The sequence below is a fragment of the Cryptomeria japonica genome, chromosome 2, assembly GCF_030272615.1.
Source record: "Cryptomeria japonica chromosome 2, Sugi_1.0, whole genome shotgun sequence".
NCBI lineage: Eukaryota > Viridiplantae > Streptophyta > Pinopsida > Cupressales > Cupressaceae > Cryptomeria > Cryptomeria japonica.
The window spans coordinates 220,654,475-220,676,344 of record NC_081406.1 but is presented as its reverse complement, the minus strand read 5'-3'; the positions used below and the strand labels follow the sequence as shown (position 1 = coordinate 220,676,344).

Here is a 21,870-nt window from a genome sequence, read left to right as displayed (position 1 = left end):
GACTGGTTCGATCCAACCCCCACCAGATAGAAAAAGTCAAATTTAATAATGACCTTTTAACTGTCATTTTCGATATTTATAAAATTTTTTAAAAAACCCTAACTGCAAAGGGTTTGAGTGAATGGGGGGGTTCGAGCGAACCCATTAAATATTGATATTTTAATGGGTTTGCTCGAACCCAAAACCCGCCCGCTGTTCGATCGAACCCAACTGAACAGTTTGGTTCGCTCAGACTCCCAGGGGTAGTCCGAGCGAACATTTGTGTTTCACTCGAACATTGTCAAATCCGAAATTCCCACTTTCGCCAAATTCTTTCGTTGGCAAAAGTGGGAACTAGCTTTGTGAATTCACCCCTAGCTCATAAGCTTCCTTCATTAAATAACACTTTTATTCATTCAATGCTGGCTATCATAACTTGGTTGTTACCTGGTAAATACTGACTTTTACTCGGTAGACATTCCGCCTTCATTAACCGATATTGATAACCTTAGGGTTTACTGACTAGGTTCCTTAGGGTTTACCTACTACGTTCCTTTGCTTGGTGACATAGTACAGTATTAAACTTAGAATCAACAACATATGTAGGATATCAAAACAATCAAAACAACATGATCTCCTTATTGTCTAACTCGGTAATAGTTGCCCATTGAATAACTTATTTCTCCCTTTCATTATCACATTCTTTCGGTGTCACTTACCGACACCTTAATTCTCTTCAAAACAAACTTCTCAAGATATGGCAACATCATACTAAATCAGAAAATCAATTTCTTGACATCCATGACAAAATAATGTTATTAAGATAGTAATCATCCTTATTCAGTTATATCAATAATCTTCAACAACCTTCTCAATATCCTCAATCTCCTTTCTATTGAAATGCCAACAATCTCCCCCTTTGGCATTGATGGCAATACCAACTTTTAAATGATAATACCAACAAGATTTATTCAAATTGATTCGGATTCAGATTGCTGTATAGACTTCTCCTATTATCCTTGAGTTGTTTAAACTTTCACCATTTAGGCTTTCTCCCTCTTTCTTTGGTCTTTTGTTTAGTCTTCTCCCCCTGTCATTAGTCTCTTGTTATCTTCTTCATTTAGGGCTTTACCATTTAGTCGTCTCCCCCTTTGACAACAATTCCAAAAAGTAAAAGAACTAATCATGAATTCTTCTGCTGTGAGGTGCTTGCCTTTGCTGTGTTACACCTGTATCATCTCAGTCTCGGTCAGAGCAACTTGCCTTCAATACTATTTCTTGTATCCTGTTCCCTGTTTCCTGTTTCCTGCAAACCTTTAGAAAACTTCCTAAAGTGTGTAAATCAACATCAATCCACAAATAATATTCTGTAGATTCATCGAATTGATGCTTTCACCAAACTCTGTCAGTGAGTAGAAGATAGGGGTAGGACCCCTAACTTGCTTCGGAGATACTCAAAAGTGTCCCTTGGCAGTGGCTTTGTGAAGATGTCTACAATTTGTTCCTTTGTGCTAACATATTCCAGCACAACTTTCTTTTCCTGAACTTCTTCTCTGAGATAGTGATACTTTATAGAAATATGTTTTGTCTTAGAGTGCATTACCGGATTTTTTGAAATGTTAATGGCACTAGTATAATCACAGAATATAGTTACTGGCTTGGTAACCTTTTCATTTATACCTTCCAACAGTTGTTTTATCCATGCTATATTGGTGCAATTCAATGCTACAGTTGATGAATACTAAGAGGGGGGGGGGGGGTGAATTAGTATACCAAAAATTACTGTACTCAAACACTTTAGCAGTCTAGTGGTAAACCGGTAAAACAGTCTAACAGATAAATCGGTTAACACACATGCAAACCAAATAGCAAACAAGGCATTCACCCACAAAAGCAACAACACCATAACACAAAAGATTTTGACATGGAAACCCAAATGGGAAAAATCACGGTGAGATGGAACTCACAAGTAACTATCTACAGAATAGAAACCAGACAGGTTAAGTTCAGACCGGTTAAGGTCTTACAGTGTTCTTTACCAGAACAGATCCTGTTAGGAATCTCAATCTTTGTTAGGAGATAAGTCCGGTTAAGGACTACCTTGGTAGAGGATTTTAGATCCACTGATGTGAACCACCTTGTTAGAGGATTTACAAAAGGCTTTTTGGGCCAACCTGGTTAAGGGATTTAGACTTGTCAAAGATGTTAATAATCAACAAGAGGGTGATCTAGCATATAGCACAAATTGCTTGGTTAGATCCTTGATAGTTCTCTCTTAATGCATTTCAGCATTACTTTAGTCTTTGACTCATTCACACTCTGCCTTCTCTTGACCTAAACTTCTCTTTTTATTTATAGCACTGACAAAAACTCATCAACCACCTCAAACCCTCACAACCAACCTAAAACCCTAGACATGATGTCCTTATAAAGGAATCTGATTTCATGTCTGTCCAATAGGATTACAATACAATAACCTAGGTTCAGTGCATCTAGACACATTTGGTAACACGACACAAAATTACCACCAAAGTGTCAGCACCGCTAAACAATCGGTGGATGGTATCTCATCACAAAGTATTACCAGTTCATACAAAATACCGGTTAACACAGAATACCAGTTGTCAGTTTGATAAAAAGAAGACTGGGAAATGGGTATTCTGCCGCTATGTTCCTTCAAACCGCTTGAGCTTCACATGCTGCTTGGAGTCCTGATGCCACTTGAGACCAGTAAACACTTTATGCAAAACACTGATAGTCTAAAGACTATCATATATCATACCAATTGAAACAAATACCGGTTGAGCATAACTGATACATACAAAAAGTGATCTCAAAGAAAGTGTGTCTCCATCAATGACAATCAGAACATAATCATCAAACAATGCCAACAATCTCCCCCTTTGGCATTGATGGCAACACTTAGGAAAATTTTGACATCTAAGTGTTTTCCAATAAAAATATGCCTTAATCAAAATTGCTCCCCCTAAGCATATACACTATCCCTTTGCCAAAATACAATGTATACTATTCTCTTACAGAAATAAACAAGAAAGTATACATCATCATATCAAAATTACATCAAAATTTATATCCTTCTCCCTCTTTGCCAACAATGACAAAAATACAGTTAATTAATTCCTGTTCAATTTATATGCAAATAATGAGAGTTTATGACAATAAAGAGTAAAATTTGTCAAAAACTGATTTAAAGTCCAGCAAAAACTGCTTCATGGATAAAGACCATGACTCAAGTAGGGAAGCAGCCAACTCTTTCTCTATTTGCATCAGAGAGCCCTGTTCTTCCATTGAATCAATTGTGCTCATCTCTTGAATCACCATCAAGGTATCTAGGTTGAGATAACATGTCTAAAGTATTTGCAAGCGTGGGAATAGAACCAATTGAAGTTCTTGCAAATCTCGTGTCCAGTTGCTGATCTCGAGCTCTATTCTGGCAAACTGGATATGAAACCGGTGAACAGTTTTCCCATAAGCTGTAAACAAGTCATATGGTGGCTTGAAGGTGCTCAGGTATACCTGTAGGTCAGATTGAATTTTTTCCTTTTGAATAAGCACATCATCACAGAAGAGATGTGGTTGGCAAATCTTACTAAGTAGTAGATTCCCTTCATCCAGAGCATCCTTTATATCTTTTTGAGCTTTTTGAAGATCGGACAGAAGCTTAGTTAACTTCTTCATGAGGGAAATGTTTAGAGCCTTTTGACACTCTTTCTTGGCATTTTCTTCTGCAGCATCTTCTAGGCTCTACACCTGATCATCCACTACTATGCACAGGAGCTTCAATTGTGCCAGTGAGGAGTCAGTACTGGGAAGGGTTGTACCAGGTAATAAACCAGTAAGAGTGTCCACCACAGCTTGGATCACATCTTGTTCCCTCTTCCTCCTTATCTCTTCTAAGAGATCTTGAGCAACCTTAATGCTCTGTAGCATCTCCATTTCATTTGCAGACTGGAGGTCAATGGGACTGGTGAGGTCAGCCGGTTTGGCATGACTACCGGTTGCCTTTGGAGTCTCTATCTGAGTGTTTTTTGCTGCTTTCTCTTCTTCCTTCTTTTTCTTTTTTGCATCCTTTCTCTTCTCCTCTTCCTTTTCCTCCTTTTATTTTTTCTTTTTGGCTTCCTTTCTCTTCTCTTCATCCTTATCTCCTTCTTCTTTCTTCTTTTGCTCATCTTCTTGTTTCTTTTTCTCTTCTTCTTTTCTCTTTTCCTCTTCTTTCTTTTTCTTCTCTTCCTCTTTTCTCTTGTCCTCCTCTTTCCTTTTCTTCTCTTCCTCTTTTCTCTTTTCCTCTTCTTTCTTTTTCTTCTCATCCTCTGCTTTCTTCTTTTCTTCCTCTTTTCTGTCTTCCTCCTCTTTCTTTTTCTTCTCTTCCTCTTTTTGTTTCTTTTCCAGTTCAACTTGTTTCTCTTGTCCTGTTCCTTCTGATGGTGTGCCCTGAGTAATATCCACTTCATCTAGAGCATCGACATCAATAGTGTCTGCAGGCTCAATAACCAGGTTTCCTTCATTGTCAAATACCTCATCTGGTTTATTAATTTCTGGTGCTTTCTCAACCTTCCGGTTTGCTTGGATAGTTTCATATGTGCATACAATAGTCACCATATGAAGATGGGTGTCTTTTTCTACATCATCCACTCGGCCTTCTAACAACTAGAGTCTTCTCCTTGTTACGAAGAAAATTCCTCTCTTTTGGTTGATGACTTCGAATAGCTCAGAGTTGGATAGCTCAGGAAAGTATTGGGCAAATAGTTTCTCCCTTATTTCCAATTTTTTCTCTATGGCAATGCACCATTTGTTATCTAAGGATTTATACAAAGAATCTGGTGTCTCAAATCTAATTTTTGAGGGCGACTGGTCATTAATACATAAATACCTTATAACTTCTTGTTCCACTTCCACTTTCTCATCAATAGTGAAATCATCAAAACAATCAATTAAATCATTTAACAATTTTCTCCTAATATTCTTGATAGTTCTTTGACAATGTGTCAAAGGTTTGTAAGAAGAAATGTCGATATTTACCGGTGCTGAAGTTGTTGGTTTATTCTTTGTCTTTTTCCTTGTTTGCCTTGTCTTCTTAGGCTACTCTTCAGACACAGTCTCTTCGGAATCTGATGTGCTTCCTCTTGTCTTTCGCTTTCTCTCGAAGACTTTAGCGGGTCTAGCTTCTGGTTTCTTCTTAGCTGGTGACCTCTTGGTCACTTTAGGACTTGCTGCAATGACTGGTCCTGATGCTGAAGGCACTGCCTTTCCCTTCTTTTCTGAGGGATCTTCGACCGGTGTCATCCTCTCTAGATAGGTGCCGGTTCTTTTTTCCAGCATATCATACATAGAGGCATACTCTTCCAATACTCTTCCAGCATATCATACATTACCTCGTATCCCATCAACTCCACTTCTTCCTATCTGGGCTCTACCCCCTCCATTATGCACTCATCAACTATGATGGTGAAGCAGATATCATCCTCATACTTCTTGACTATGTCATTGGATATTCTCACCCTTAGGCTCATCTTGCTTTGAAACTCATCAAAGTACCTGTTCAGGACTTCAGGGTAACCGAATCCAATGGCTTGTAGGCTTTCTTTGATTTGCTTAGTTACCAGTTGGTCAGCAGACCATTGAATAGCTCCAACTCCTGGGAAATATCCCTAAAAGTAGAAGAATAGCCCGACCAGTAGTTGCCCAAACTTAAACCTTAATGCATTGTCCTGTTTGATCGATTTGAGGTTCAGTAGAAGTTGTCTTTGCATGCAGGTGCACAGATCAAATGATGCATCTTCCTTGATCATCCTATAAGAGGCATTAACTGCTGCCACAAAGATAGAGTTAATTCTTCTTGCAGAGAATGTCAAGTAACCTATCACCATACATGCATACTTAACAAGATCATCCTTTATGGAATTTACAGTCATTCCTCTTGAGTCGCTCACTGAACGGGTGAGCTTGGTCATTTCAGTTTTGATGACTTTCCTCAGGGCCGGTACTTCACCGACATTGCAAAAACTGGTGATGACATGAATAGCCTTTGGTGTTATGTCATGTGTCCTCTCAAGATACATTTTATCCCCATGAACTCCACTTAGAATGATTCTAATGTGATCATCTGTGAAATCTTCAAGAAAATAAACAACGTTGTGAAGTTTCTTCTTCTCCAAGATGCTATACTCCGGTTTAATCTTTTTATCCTCTCCGCAGAATAGACCTAGCTATGAATGGATTGCAAGAGACCCTAGGTCTTCAATTTTATAGTCTATGTAATCAAAAATCCCTTCCTCCACTATTACACCAACAGGTACTTGAGACAGGGCATTATATTTGGACTTGCATTGAATGAAGTTTATAGAATCAACAGGTGCACTAGAGCTAGCATGTGATGCGGAAGCCATGATAAAATAGAAAGCTCGTGAAATACCTTTTGGAAATCAAGAATTTAGGGTTTACAAATTCCACTTCGCCTCACACTTTGTCTGCTGCAGAATCACCGCTTTGAGTTCCTCTTCTGACCGTTTGATAGTAGCTTCTGAATCTTCTGCGGGATTTCAAAATCTCTTTGGGTCGCAACACAAATCACCTTTTCTTCGCTCTGCACTTGAAAAGATTTTTTTTCACTCAAGAAAATGATGGTGAGAAATGAGGTGAAATACCTTTTAAACATATTCATCACCTACCATAATAAATGCTCCATAATTAGGGCATAAACCCTAATTTGCCTTTTATCATTTCTGGTCTCCTACCGACTGACAGGTATCACACACTGGTTAAGGTCTTTTATTAGTGAGAACTGGGGGTTCGTAATATTTCACCATTCGCTCCCCCTAAGCATTTCTTTTTCTTAGTTTGTCGGTTCAGCAACTTCTACACCAGGTGCAGAAGCCGGTTCAACTTGTGATACTTCCACTTGTTTCTTCTTCCAGGTTTTCTTCATATCCACTTGGACTATTACCACATCAACCTTTCCATCCGAAGTGACTAGTAGGTCATCTGATATGTTCTTTCTTGCTCTGCAGAATCTGGCAATGTGACCCGGTTTGGCCGATTCAAGCTTTTGCTCTAGCTTGATAGTACTCTTATTAAACTTAGCAAGTATTTCGTTTGACTCAGAGAGTTCCATGGAAATAGCAGCATTTCTTTTCATTAAGTTTGCATTCTCAGAAATAGCCATGTTCAGTTCACCTTGCATGTCTTCCTTTTCCACCTTACTCATATGGAGTTGAGCAGATAGGGCACTGATTTCTTGCTTCAGCTTGGAGATCTCCTTATCTTTGTCCTTCACTAGATCTTCAGTTTTCCTCTGGCTCTCAAGCTCTTGACTCATTCGGGTAGTCAGTCCTTCCAACTCTCTTCTCAGGTTGAGTTTTTCTTCATTCATCTTTTCTACCTCATGGATTAGAGCTTCCATGTCCACTTCATCAGAAGAACTATTTTCAGTTAACTCCATTAGTTTTTCAGCATGCTCTCTTCTTTTATCCTAAGAGGCCTTATACTTGATCATAAGTTCATCATAGGCTTGCTCAGACTGAGCGAGATGCTAAGTAAGCTCCCTCATAGAGTATTCCCCCATATCTCCTTTCAAGTGGTTAAACTTATAGAAAGGTTGGATCTAATACTAATTGATGAATACTAAGAGGGGGGGGTGAATTAGTATACCAAAAATTACTGTACTCAAACACTTTAGCAGTCTAGTGGTAAACCAATAAAATAGTCTAACAGACAAACCGGTTAAAACACATGCAAACCAAATAGAAAGCAAGTCATTCACCCACAAAAGCAACAACACCATAACACAGAAGATTTTGACGTGGAAACCCAAATGGGAAAAACCATGATGAGATGGAACTCACAAGTAACTATCTACAGAATAGAAACCAGATCGGTTAAGGTCAGACTGGTTAAGGTCTTACAATGTTCTTTACCAGAACAGATCCTATTAGGAATCTCAATCTCTATCAAGAGATAATTCCGGTTAATGACTACCTTGTTAGAGGATTTTAAATCCACTGATGTGAACCACCTTGTTAGAGGATTTACAAAAGGCTTTTTGGGCCAACCTGGTTAAGGGCTTCAGACTTGTCGAAGATGTTAATAATCAACAAGAGGGTGATCTAGCATATAGCATATATTGCTTGGTTAGATCCTTGATAGTTCTCTCTTAATGCATTTCAGCATTACTTCAGTCTTCCACTCATTCACACTCTGCCTTCTCTTGTAGACCTAAACTTCTCTTTTTATTTATTGCACTGACAAAAACTCATCAACCACCTTAAACCCTCACAACCAACCTAAAACCCTAGACATGAAGTAATTATAAAGGAATCTGATCTCATGTCGGTCCAATAGGATTACAATACAATAACCTAGGTTCAGTGCATCTAGACACATTTGGTAACATGACACAAAATCATTGCCAAAGTGTCGGCACCGCTAAACAATCGGTGGATGGTAACTCATCATAGAGTATTATCGTTTCATACAAAATACCAGTTAACATAGAATACCGGTTGCCGGTTTGATAAAAAGAAGACTGGGAAATGGGTGTTCTGCCGCTATGTTCCTTCGAACCGCTTGAGCTTCACATGCCGCTTGGAGTCTTGATGTCGCTTGAGACTAGTAAACACTTTATGCAAAACACCGATAGTCTAAAGACTATCATATATCATACCGGTTGAAACAAATACCGATTGAGAAGAACTGATACATACAAAAAGTGATCTCAAAGCAAGTGTGTGTCCATCAATTACAATCACAACATAATCATCAAACAATACCAACAGCAGCAACATATTCAGCTTCAGTTGTTGACTGTGAAATGCATCCTTGTTTCTTGCTAAGACAACTCACTAGTCTTTCTCCCAAAAAGAAAGCTCCACCACTTGTGCTTTTCTTGTCATCAATGTTGCCTACCCAATCAACATCAATATAGACTTTTAAATCAAAATCATTTCTCTTTTCATATACTAAGCCATAATCTTCAGTGCCTCTCAGGTATCTGAAAATTATCTTGATTGCTGTCATATGGGTTTCTTTGGGATCTACATAAAATCTTGGAACAATACCTACTACATGTGCTATATCTGGTTTGCTATGCACAACATATTGCAACTTTCCAATCATGGATCGGTAAAGTGTCTCATCAACAGATGTAGATTCATCATTCTTTGGTAGTTTATAGTTGGTAGTCATAGGAATACTTATAGGTTTAGAATCCTCCATTCCAAATTTCTTCAAGATTTCCTTTATGTACTTGGATTGAGTAATCAAAATCTCATCTTTCATTTGTAGTATTTGTAAACCTATAAAATACTTTATCTCACCGATTAGTGACATCTCAAATTCTTTGCACATTTCATTACCAAAATTTTTGCATAGAGAATCATTTCCACAAAAGATAATATCATCGACAAATATGGCTGAGATCAGTATTCCATTTTTCTCATCATTCTTCATGTACATATTGTTGTTTTCACTTGTTCTTATAAAACCAATCTTGATTAAGTAAGAGTGCAATCTCTCATACCATGCTCTAGGTGCTTGTTTCAGACCATATAAAGCTTTGTTCAATTTACATACCTGATCTTTATTCTTGTTTTCAACAAATCCTTCAGGTTGTTCAATATAAACTTCTTCTTCTAGTATACCTTTCAAAAATGCAGATTTGACATCCATTTGATATACCTTGAAATTTTTGAAAGCAACAGATGCCACAATGTTCTTACTCTTCAAGTCTAGCCACAGGTGCAAAAGTCTCACCATAATCGATTCTTTCTTCTTGAGCATATCCTTTGCAAACTAGTCTTGCTTTATTTCGAATGACCTCACCTTTTTCATTTAGCTTGTTTATGAAAATCCACTTCAGTACCGATTACATTTTTGTCCTTCGGTCTTGGGACCATTGTCCATGTGTCATTCTTCTTGATTTGATCAATCTCTTTTGTCATAACATTTACCCAATCTTCACTGTTAAATGCCTATTTTACTATTCTCAGTTCAAATTGAGATATCAGACATGTGTTCTGTCTTAGTTTGTTCCTTGTCATCACTAGATCATCCTTATCTCCTATAATTTGACTTGATACATGATTTATTCTGACATATTTGGCTAATATAGGCTCAGTAGGCTCGGTATGATCTTCTTCATCACTCGGTAACTGGATATTCTCTTCATTTTCTTCAGTAACTTTCTCGATAGGACTTGTCAGTTGAACATAGACAAATTCTTCATAATCTTTTGGTTCTTTGGAATTTCCTCCATCATTTCTTTCTACAAATTCATCAATTTTCACATTTGCACTTTCTACTATTTTGTTAGATGATTTGATCAGACATTTAATTGCTTTACTTCTAGAAGAATAACCAAGAAATGTTCCTTCTTCACTTTTCTTATCAAACTTTCCATTTCTGTCATCTTTGTGTACATAGCATTTACTTCCAAAGAGTTTAAAATAACTTACATTAGGTCTCTTGTCATACCAAATTTCATATGGTGTCTTCATAGTTCCTTTCTTCAGTTGTACTCGGTTCAGGGTGTAAACTGCAGTGCTTATTGCTTCTCTCCAAAATTTTTGTGGTACTCTCTTTTCAATCATTAGGGTTCTGGCACAATCTACAATAGATCTATTTCTTCTCTCATCTATTCGATTTTTTGTGGAGTTCTCGGTGCAGAGACTTGTCTTTTTATACCATGATCATTGCAGAATAAGTTAAATTCATCAGAAGTGAACTCTCCTTCTCTATCAGATCTAAGACTTTTCAGTTGTCTTCCTGTTTCATTTTCAGCTCTTGCGTTGTACCATTTGAACATTTGAAAAGCTTCTGATTTTTCTTTTAAAAACATAACTGACATCATCCTTGAGTAATCATCCACAAATAAAATAAAATATTTATCACCATAATAACTCTGAACTTTCATAGGACCACAAATATCAGTGTGCACAAGATCTAAAATTCCCTTAGAAGTGTCGGACTTACTTGTAAAGCTTGATCTTGTCATCTTACCCATCTAGCATCCTTGGCACATAGCATTCTCAGGTTTTTCCAATCTCGGTAGACCTCTTACTCAGTGCTTCTTACTTATTTTGATCAGATTATCAAAATTTGCATGACAAAACCTTTTATGCCATAACCAGGTCTCTTCTATCTTTGCATAAAGATATTTGTTCCGAGTTGAGTCAAGGTGAAATGTATTACCTCTTGTTTGAGTCCTGGTAGCAGCTAACTTTCCATGCTTGTCATGAACTTTGACAATTCCTTTCTGAAATTCTATTCGGTAACTTGTATTGTTTAGCTGTTCTACACTCAACAAATTGTATTTCAAACCTTCAACCCAATATACATCATCACATTTAGCATTGTCAAGAAGTGTGATATAGCCTTTACCTTTCACCGAACATGGTGCATCATTACCAAATCTTATATAGCCTCCATCATAATCTTCTAATTTAACAAACTTGTGTTTATCACCTGTCATGTGATGTGAGCATCCACTATCTATGATCCAAGAATCATTATTATTTATGTGAGATATTAGGGCTTTTTCTTCATACCTTTCTTCATCTGACCCATCCTTAATAGCCACATAAACAACTTCCTCTATGTCCGTTTTATCAGATTTATCATCATTGGATTCCTCATCGGCTACTAGGCATGTCTTTCTATCTCTCCTTCTGAAATCTTGGTATCCTCTATAGTGATTGTCTTTCTGTCTGTCATCTCGGTATTCTCTCTTTTCACTAGAATCTTTGTCAGGGCAGTTAGAAGCCATATGTCCTATTTTATCACAATTGAAACATTTCAAAGGCAACTTTCCTTTATACTTACCTTTGCCTTTCGGTAGCCTCCTAGCCAATAAAGCTTCAAACTCTTCTTGCTTTCTGATTTCCTCATACAGTTTGTGAACTTCTTCCATGTTCTTACGAAATCTTTCACTTGCTCCACTATGATTCCCTTTAGTATACTTACTCATTCTATCATTGTAATCATTAGATTCACCAAGATGAAAAGAACTAAATGCAGATTCAACTTTATTTACCGAAGACCCACTGTTATCAAAATTACTTAACTCAAATGCATGTAGCTTACCGATAGTAGCATCTAAAGAAACTTGCATGTTTGGTACAGACCTCAATTCGTTGATTGCAGAGACTCGGATTGCATAAGCAGGTAGAAGGGTTCTCAACAACTTACTTGTGACATCCTTTTCTTCAATAGTTCCTCCTGCTCCTTTGATTTGATTGACAATTTCCTTTAACCTTGTACTATATTGGGTTATGTTCTCACCTTCATTCATTCTCATAGATTTTAGTTGTCCTCTTAAATTGTCCACTTTTTCTCTTTGTACATGTTCATCACCACCATAAACAGATATGAGCTTAGTCCACATTGCCTTTGCATCATTACAGCCTTCTAGATCATTAAACTCTGAGTCAGTCAATGCTGATGATAATTCAATCATTGCTTGAATATGTTCTTGCTTCGCCCTTATCTCTTCCATAGTCATTGGGTAGGTGATCGGTGCAATGTAATCATTCTCCAGATAATATGTAGCATATTCTCCAATTCTTGATAGGTGCAGCTTCATCCTTTTCTGCCATGTGGAAAAACATGACTTGTTCATCTTTGGGGCATCCTTCTTATACATCTTTGGATCTTGACTCAGGTACCTTCAAAATTTTCTTTCGGAGTCCAAAGCTCTGATACCAATTGTAAAGTTCTGATGCCAATCGTGAACAAGATGAGAGGGGGGGGTGAATCATACAAACTTAATCTTCAATAAAATCAACAGATTCAACCTCGGTAACTTATACTTCAGCTATATAACCAAAACTGCAAAACATGCTAACTCATAAACATATAATCATCATAACACATATAACACCAGATTTCACGTGGAAACGCAAATAGGGAAAAACCACTGTGGGATTTTGGACCCACTAAGAAATATACTCTTCTAGAGTATGCTCGATTAAAAGAAAATACTGTTAAAGATTACAAACACATTGCTAGATGTGACCCGGTTAAGGGATTTCCCTCAGATCTGTTAGGATCTTCACTTTGTTATAAGTGACCTTGTCAAAGGATTTCAAACACTCAATTAGAATGTTACCTTGCTAGAGGATTTACAAATAAGACTGTTAGGTCCACTCGGTTAAGAGATTTTCTGTCAGCTATAAAATAAACAATAGTAATAAACTATATCTGCAACTTCACATCTGAAATGCTAAAGAAGATTCTTATTTGCTCAAAACAATCTAGTCATAGGACTTATCTTTTCCCTCTGCTGGGCTCCCTACTCTATTATTCAAACAGATCTTCAAGCTTCTGTGCTCGGTAATCACTATGTTGCATCCCTGTGCTTACATTTGCCCACATACATTGTTCATCAACAATTCCTTATTTATAAACAATTCGCTAACTGCTAAATCTCCTTGATCACATTTCCCATGATCAATCTTAGCCATCAGATCATCAAACTTGACTAGGTTCAATGTATCCTTTGATCTGAAAAATGTTTTACTTTGCCTAGGAACTTGCATTCCTTCCTTGGAACTTGTGCTAGGTTATTGCGGTTCAATCTATGCTATAGATCTAGCTCCTGAATTTTCAAAGCCGTAGATCCTTAACAAATTTCTTGCATGACATATCAATCATTTAATCAACACCAGCTCATCAGCTTCCTTCATTAAATAACGCTTTTATTCATTCAATGCTGGCTGTCATAACTCGGTTGTTACTCGGTAAATACTGACTTTTACTCGATAGACATTCCGCCTTCATTAACCGATATCGATAACCTTAGGGTTTACCGACTAGGTTCCTTAGGGTTTACCTACTACGTTCCTTTGCTTGGTGACATAGTACAGTATTAAACTTACAATCAACAACATATGTAGGATATCAAAACAATCAAAACAACATGATCTCCTCATTGTCTAACTTGGTAATAGTTGCCCATTGAATAACTTATTTCTCCCTTTCATTATCACATTCTTTCTGTGTCACTTACCGACATCTTAATTCTCTTCAAAACAAACTTCTCAAGATATGGCAACATCATACTGAATCAGAAAATCAATTTCTTGACATCAATGACAAAATAATGTTATTAAGACAGTAATCATCCTTCTTCAGTTATATCAATAATCTTCAACAACCTTCTCAATATTCTCAATCTCCTTTCTATTGAAATGCCAACAGTCTACAACATCCTAAAACATCAAGTGTCTAGACCTCTCCACCATAGAAAGGTTGATTGACTTGCTAGAACAAGTTTACAACAAGGAGGTTCAATACAACAAAGATAGATTTACTAGTAATAGAAGTCATGCAAGACACCAATCTCATTATATTCAATGATGAAGAGATAACATACACAGAAAGAAACTCAATCATTGGCCTAGCCTCTCGAACTTGAAAACATTAAAACCACATGACCATGCAACCCACAATGATAGATAAGAATCAAAGAACTGTCATGGTATCTTGAAGTCAAGACAAAAAAGAATCTAATCTTAATATAATACCAAGGAGGCCAACTTAATTTCAGTACCTCCATTAATTCAAATTTTACTTTAATTTCCCAATAACCTAAATTCAAATCATTAATAATTCATTCTATTCTTATTTACACTATAAAGATAGCATCTCATTATTCAATTAGTTATGATAACATAATACATTAATGCCAATTAACAAATGTGATGTGATCAGTAACATATTAAAGAAAGGATTCAAAGCTCAAGGATAAAGCATATATATGTGTGTGTGTGTGTGTGTGTGTGTGTGTGTGTGTGTGTGTGTGTGTGTGTGTGTGTGTGTGTGTGTGTGTGTGTGTAATTTAAAAGTGAATCGTTTAAAATTTATATCGACTACCAAACAGTATTAATAAAAACATCGCACAACATATTGTTTACACGACTGAAGGCAAGGAATTAAGGGATGTTGTGGGGGTTTCACCCACGGTTGTGGGTGAGTCCCTACAGTTGTGGGAATGACTCCCCATAGTCGTGGGTGAACCCACGACTGTGGGTTAAGCCATCTGTAGCGTGGGTGGCTCCGACAGACACCCACAATTGCACACAACAACAATCAATAAAAAAAATAGAGTTGCAACACGACAATAAATAATTTGATTCTGATTGCATTAAGAAAGATATAAAGATTTTTATATATACATTTATATATGAATATATAGAGACACACACACACACACATGAATACAAAACAACAGACAAAGATTCACAGAATGCTTCTCAAATAAAGATAACATAATTTTTTCGAGAACAAGATTTCAAATGCACAAAAATACAATTAAGTTGATCTAACCGCATATTTTCAATGAATTTAAAATGAAGAACAAATTAAAACTTGTAGAACAAGGGCCTTAGAATAAATCTTTCCTAGATATAAATTTTAGTTCTGGGATTAAAATCCGAGAATCTAGAAACCTCAAATCCCCCATAAATAGACAATCCCTTTAAATTTCCACATTGCAATAAATCAAACAAGCTATTTCATTCAAATTAAAAGGAATTTTTATTTGCAACAAAGAAAAGAATCTGAAAACCCTAGCTCTTTCTGCTAACTGGAAATCAAACAAACGTAGAAGCAACAATCCTTAAGAAATCCACGGCTCCACGAGGCACAAATCAGAAAGCTCCAATCGAGAAGAATCAAGCAAAATCTACCAATTCCCTTCCTCTGCATTTACTAATCAATTTCCCAAATTCATTTTCAAAACTAGACTTTTCCCCCAAATTTCCTTGAAAACCCCCACAACTAGAAAATACATTTGCAGAGAAAGCTCACGGAAAGCCAAGAAAGAAAATTCTCTCTTCATTTTTTGAAAAACGCAAGTAAATAAGCCCCTTTACAAATTGTAACCCCCACAATTAATTGCATCCAAAGAATCTAAATAATTAATTTTATTATCTACTTTATTTCTCTATAACTCCCCACACGAAATTTTAAATTAAAATATTTTCCTTTTTGAATTAATTTCCATGAGCATGATAAAATACAATTAATAATTAACTAATTCCATTTTACATAATTAAATTATAAATTAAATAATCAAAAGTTTTATAAAAAAAATCTTTTCAAATATTAAAATAATCTAAATCTTTGAAGCCCACCATTTTAATTAATATAATGTTTTAATATTTTACATTAATTTGTTAATTCAATTAGTCTTTAAAATACACAAATAGATATTGTTGTTAATTCCCTTACTAGAAACTAAAGTAGTTAAATACTTAAATTATCTAACTCAGCAATTTTAATTTAATAAAATGTTACAATGATTTTCCATTCATTAATCTCTTTAGATAATTAATATTAATTTTATTTTTAACATAATAAACACACAACTATACTCTATTATAAAGAACTGCAAAACATGAAGACATACAAGACAAGACCAGACAACCATAGGCCAACAAAACAAGGTCGCCTGACACAGGTCTCGTTCCATAGGAACGAAGGCACAACGAGGTTTGACTGATAACTCCATGTTTTCAACATTACCATTGGGTCATAAAGCATGCTCAGACCTGAAGATTCAGATGGAGTCGATGCTCGGTACCTGCAGTTGCATCACCTAGTAAGCACACATACATTACTCCAACATATACAGGCACACAGGTGGATGATAGTCCTGACATTCTCTGTCTCTCCGAAGTGGGTGACGGAAGATCATCCCTTCCCACCCCATACAAACTCTAACCCATACAAGAAAACGAACACAAGATATATACATAAAGTCGATATGTCAGTCCAAGGTTAGTACTTAATCATATTATCTAACATCTAAACATCCATAGAGATAAAATGCATAACCAACATCATTTCCTATAATCATGACAAAAATCATTACATTAGAGAGTATCATGCAATCGTAAAAACCACATAACAATTCAACCAGAGTCAATCTAGGTTAAACAGAGTCTGACCGAAGGAGGGGCATTACAAATATTTTTTAAGAAATAGACCTATATTCACTATCATATTAAGAATCATTTTCATATTATACATTTTGAAAGTTAACATTGAAGACTACAAACCTACAAAATGATAATTTTATATGATCCAATATGATCCCTCAAAGATGAATTACCACATTGCAAAATAAAAAATTAAATATTCTTTATTTTTATCTATCAAACATTCATTTATTTATACAAATCAATGTATCATCTCATCAATGAAAAAACAAATAGAATATTCACTATCACCATTATTTTAAGAATGAAAAGATAATGTAATTTAAAAAAAAAAACATCATCCTTATCTAATACAAATAAAAAATTTAAAATACAATAACTTTTTTATATAAATATACGACAAGTTTCGCCTCGCTCGACTCTATTAGAGTCTAAAACATTTTAACTCAATGTCGTACGAATACGAGAAAATTCAATGTGGGTAGTTTGACTGAATAGCCGATATGAACACATTTTTCAAACGACTCTGCTGTTTTCAACAATTGCGAACTAATCAAATAGTTTGATAATATCATTCGTCAGAAGCCTTTCAATCAAAGACTTCGATCTTTTGATCCAGTCACGAAACTGCCCACAACCCATTGTTTAGTTAAGTTAAGCTGAAATTGTAGCCAAGTGCTCACCATACGATGGTCGTTGGGACGATGAGTCTTTTACGATGGGCCATTCTATAATCTCTGGTGAATGAAGAAATTGCGTTTATGTTTACTTCCATTTGAGATGAATTCATATGTGGACCAACAACCAGCTCTATAAATACCATCCATCTTCCTCTTCCTAAACCACAGCTCAAAGCCAGAAGAGGAAGTAAAAGAAGAAGAATAGAAGAGAGAAAAGAAGAGTTAATAAGATAAAATGGTGGTGGTAAGTATCAGTCATGATATCGAGACTCCATTGGAGGCGAAGACACTGTGGAACGCCTTTGTGAAGGATGGTCATAATCTCCTCCCAAAGCAAGCACCGGAGCTTTTTGCAAGCGTCACCTTCCTCCAAGGCGAAGGGGGTGTAGGCAGTATCAAGCAAATCAATTTCACTCCTGGTATGTATCATATCATTTTTTGTTGTTTACAGTAAGAACTATCCTGAAAACTTATCCTGTTAGTGATGGGTTGGTTTTCGTGATACAGCGAACAAGGATTTCAGCTATGGGAAAGAGGAAGTGGAGGAAGTGGAGGAAGAGAAGTTATTGTACCGCTTCAGCCATGTGGAAGGAGGACTTATTGGAAAGAAAGTGTCATCTGCCACATACGAATACAAATACACCCCCAAAGCAGGAGGAGGGGGCATTTGCAGCTCTGTTGTAGTCAATTTTGATAGCCTTCCAGGAGTTCCTGAGGACGAGGAGAAAGTGAAGGAGATTAAGGAGATTACAAACTCCCTTGTGTTCGCCAAGGGGCAAACTCCCTTGTGTTCGCCAAGGGGCAAACTCCCTTGTGTTCGCCAAGGGGCCTCAGTTTGACGATCGATGCAGCCTTTCAACTCAATACTTTGTGAGTGTTATCTATTGAAAGTCGTTTACCAAATAGGAAAATATATTATGTACAAGATATATATTTACTATGATCTTTTATTATTGTAATGCTTAATCAAAATCTGTTACTTTATAACTTTATATGACATAATCTTTCAAAAATATTAAGCATATTTAAAGCAAAATTACTAAACACCAACTCATGGCTATCAAATTTAGAACCTATCAGTATCATTGAATCTTTTGTGACAATTCGTTTCAAGAATATGAATCGTTCTTTTAAATAGTCACTGTAAAAAAAATTCTTTTTAAACTTGTAAACATAAAATATGTTTATATAATAATTTGTGTTTTCTATTAATAAAATTCCATCAATAAGTGTTATCCCAAGGCAATTTGTCTTTCCATCTATATAATAATAATTTGTGAAAATATTTATAAGATTCTAACCCTCTTTCACATGACAATAAAGGCCCTTCATATTGTTGATAGTTGAGGACACCTTAGTCAAAACATCTATAATTTTTTAATGATTTTTTTCAAAAAAGTACAAACTAAGGAAAATAGGAAGACATTGATTAAATGAAGAATTATTAAAAAACAAGTTGGGTCTTTGAAAATGATACAAGAGGGAAAGGAACAAAGCAAAAAAAAGGAGATTAATTAAAGTTAAAAGAGAAAAATAAAAGAGGCTACCAAATGCATTCAAGATTGGTCACCAAGATTAATGATTTTCAAAGTATACTCCAAAGTTTAGTCACTTTGACAACAAGGAACTTTTTTAAGTCCATCTATGTTATAATTGACTTCTAACATCAAGTGAGATTGTAAAAAGGGTAGTCTAGTTGTATGGACATATATGGTACATATGAAAAGTGTGTGTAATGTGGATGTAAGAGATGACATCTTTTTCTTGATTTCTTAAAAAAATCATCATGTAGACTAGTAAATTATATATGGATAAGTAGAAGGAAGAATGGACATGAATATACCAAACTTGGCATGCATGGTCAAATAATGTATACATAGGAAAATGGCAAATAATGAATCATATCTTATGAGATAATTCTATATGACTCATGGTGGTCCAAACAAAGTGAAAGAACAAAAATAGGATACCTAAAGTTTAGTAGAGTGATTTTCTTTGGATTTCATGTGACCTTTGAATTGCTTTGTTATGGCTCTCGAGTACTGCTCTCTATATTTATGTATACTTTTTACTTTTCTTTTTTATTTTTTTATTTATTTTCTTTTTCAATCTCATCTTTATGATCTAACCCCTTGCAATGAGTGAGATGCAAGCACTCATCTCATAAAGATTAGATCAAGTTGCTATGAGCATTTACCTTTTGTGTAGGGTTGCATGATTCTTGTCACTCAATAGCTAATTATGAAAGGAGATAGGATGAGGAATTCGTGTCACTCAATAGATAATTAAGAAAGGAGATAGGATTTGGATCAACTCATAAGGATCTAGGAGTCACTACAACTTTTTGAATATCAAAAGTAAAAGAGGTGAAATATTTGGACCTTATTGTGGACATCATACTTAGCATATGGGAGGAAGGATAAGACAAGGTTAGTGGTTGGAGAGTATGAAGACCTTGAATATATTGAAATTATATGATTAAAGTATGAGTTCTTCCTAGAAAGTGATGATAGGTGAAAGTTTAGAACTATGTCATACTTTGGGCCAACAAAATAGTTTTAGAAAAAATTCTTTTGGGTAAAACTATCTCACTTTAATCTACTTGACACCTATATGGTACAAAGAGTTTAGGCAAAAATATTTCACCCAAAAATCTTAAATTGATATAATTGTATATTTAAATACTATAACTAAATTCAATTTATACGAGATAGTTTATGCTAAAATGAATTTAGTTGAAGGAGTTTTGTTTGAAACAAATTTTCACATGAAACTATTTATTTGCTACTCTAACCCCTCTTTTAGGGTAAACGGACAAAATCAACTTCAAATCTACTTTATTTGGAGGAGTAGTGAGTTAGATGAGTAAGAGGCAACACATGGTTTCCTTATCCACCATTGAAGCACAATATATGGCTACTACTCATGCCTCTAAGGAACCTATATTTTTACACAGGCTTAGCATTGGCATTGGTTTTGATTGTAGAACTATGAGGATTGGATGTGATAGTCAGCATGTTATATGTTTGGTAAAGAATCCCATGTATCATGCTCCTACTAATCATGTTAATTTTCAATGTCACTTTGTGCAAGAGATGGTCAATAATGCAAAGGTCTTGATAGACAAAGTTGAATGTTTCAAAAATGTAGCAAATTCTCTTATGAAGCCAGTGATTGTGGAAAAGTTCTATTGGTGCAATAAGGCCATGGGCCTTGATCACTCTACTTGATTTTATTTTTATGTATCTCTTGAATTAACTACAATGGATAATTTCAAGTGGGAGAATGTTGTGATAAGGTGGCATTAGCCCTACAATCCTAAGACATTCATATGTCTCCATGTTCCTTGGAAATTTTTTGCTAGGAAATGTGAGAAAAATATTTAATATTTGTATTTTATGGTTATTTGTAATTGCATTTTCAATAGGTGAACATGAAGAGGTGATAAATATAAATCAAAATGGACAAAATACACACTTTCTCATGTCCATAATAAGACATAAAGGGTCATGGATAAGGAGACTAAGTTTGGGAGGAGAAAAGGTGTCCATTTAGAGATCTAAATAATCATTGTAAGTTATGGAGCTCTTGATGTTGTGGGATGACAAGACATAGTGTCCCATTTTAGGTTTTATTATGCTAGAAAAGTCAACATAAATCATCAGTATTCAATTTATTTGGTTTGTGATTTTCTTAATGATGGGATCTGTCTTTCTATGTTTATATCTCTTGACTCTTGGGTCTCTTTGTGGTGAGGGTTATGTTGTCCCTATCCTTCTTGGTTCCATGACTTTGGTCTATGTGCTTCATTTACTGCATCTCTCGGTTACTTTGGTTTTTCCTATAGAGGTGGTCATAGCTTCTATTTAGGGGGAGATGGATTTGGCTAGAGGTGACCTTTCTCCTATTGAGGTAGACTTGGATGCTACTGGTTATGCCTAGAACTGTTGTTGGGGGGTGATGATGCCCTATCTTTTGGCTGTAAGGGACTTGATGATGGTCTTTGTGCTGACTTCTTTCCTTTATTTTCTATTGAGGTGGAGATCCTGAAAAGCAAGTTGTTCTCTATGGTGCTGACTCTCAAGGATAAGGTTGTGGGAGCCTTGATAAAACCCATGGTTATGGTTGAGGGAGCCTTGTTCCCTATGCACTCATTAGCTTGTTTGATTTACTTCGGCCTTTCTCTTTTACCACTAGTTATTTAATGCTTAATCGACATTGTTAGGTTGTGGTTGGGCTATTGAATGTCTATGTTG

At 35.8% G+C, this 21,870-nt stretch overlaps 1 protein-coding gene across 1 annotated transcript; it reads left to right on the top strand.

The window, feature by feature from the left end:
• The first annotated feature begins 17,849 nt into the window (after window positions 1-17,849).
• On the top strand, window positions 17,850-18,453 carry LOC131037122 (pathogenesis-related protein 1-like). Its single transcript, XM_059213979.1, has 2 exons — window positions 17,850-18,033; window positions 18,122-18,453. The coding sequence occupies exons 1-2, from the start codon at window positions 17,850-17,852 to the stop codon at window positions 18,451-18,453; spliced, it is 516 nt and encodes a 171-aa protein (XP_059069962.1).
• The last annotated feature ends 3,417 nt before the right edge of the window (window positions 18,454-21,870 follow it).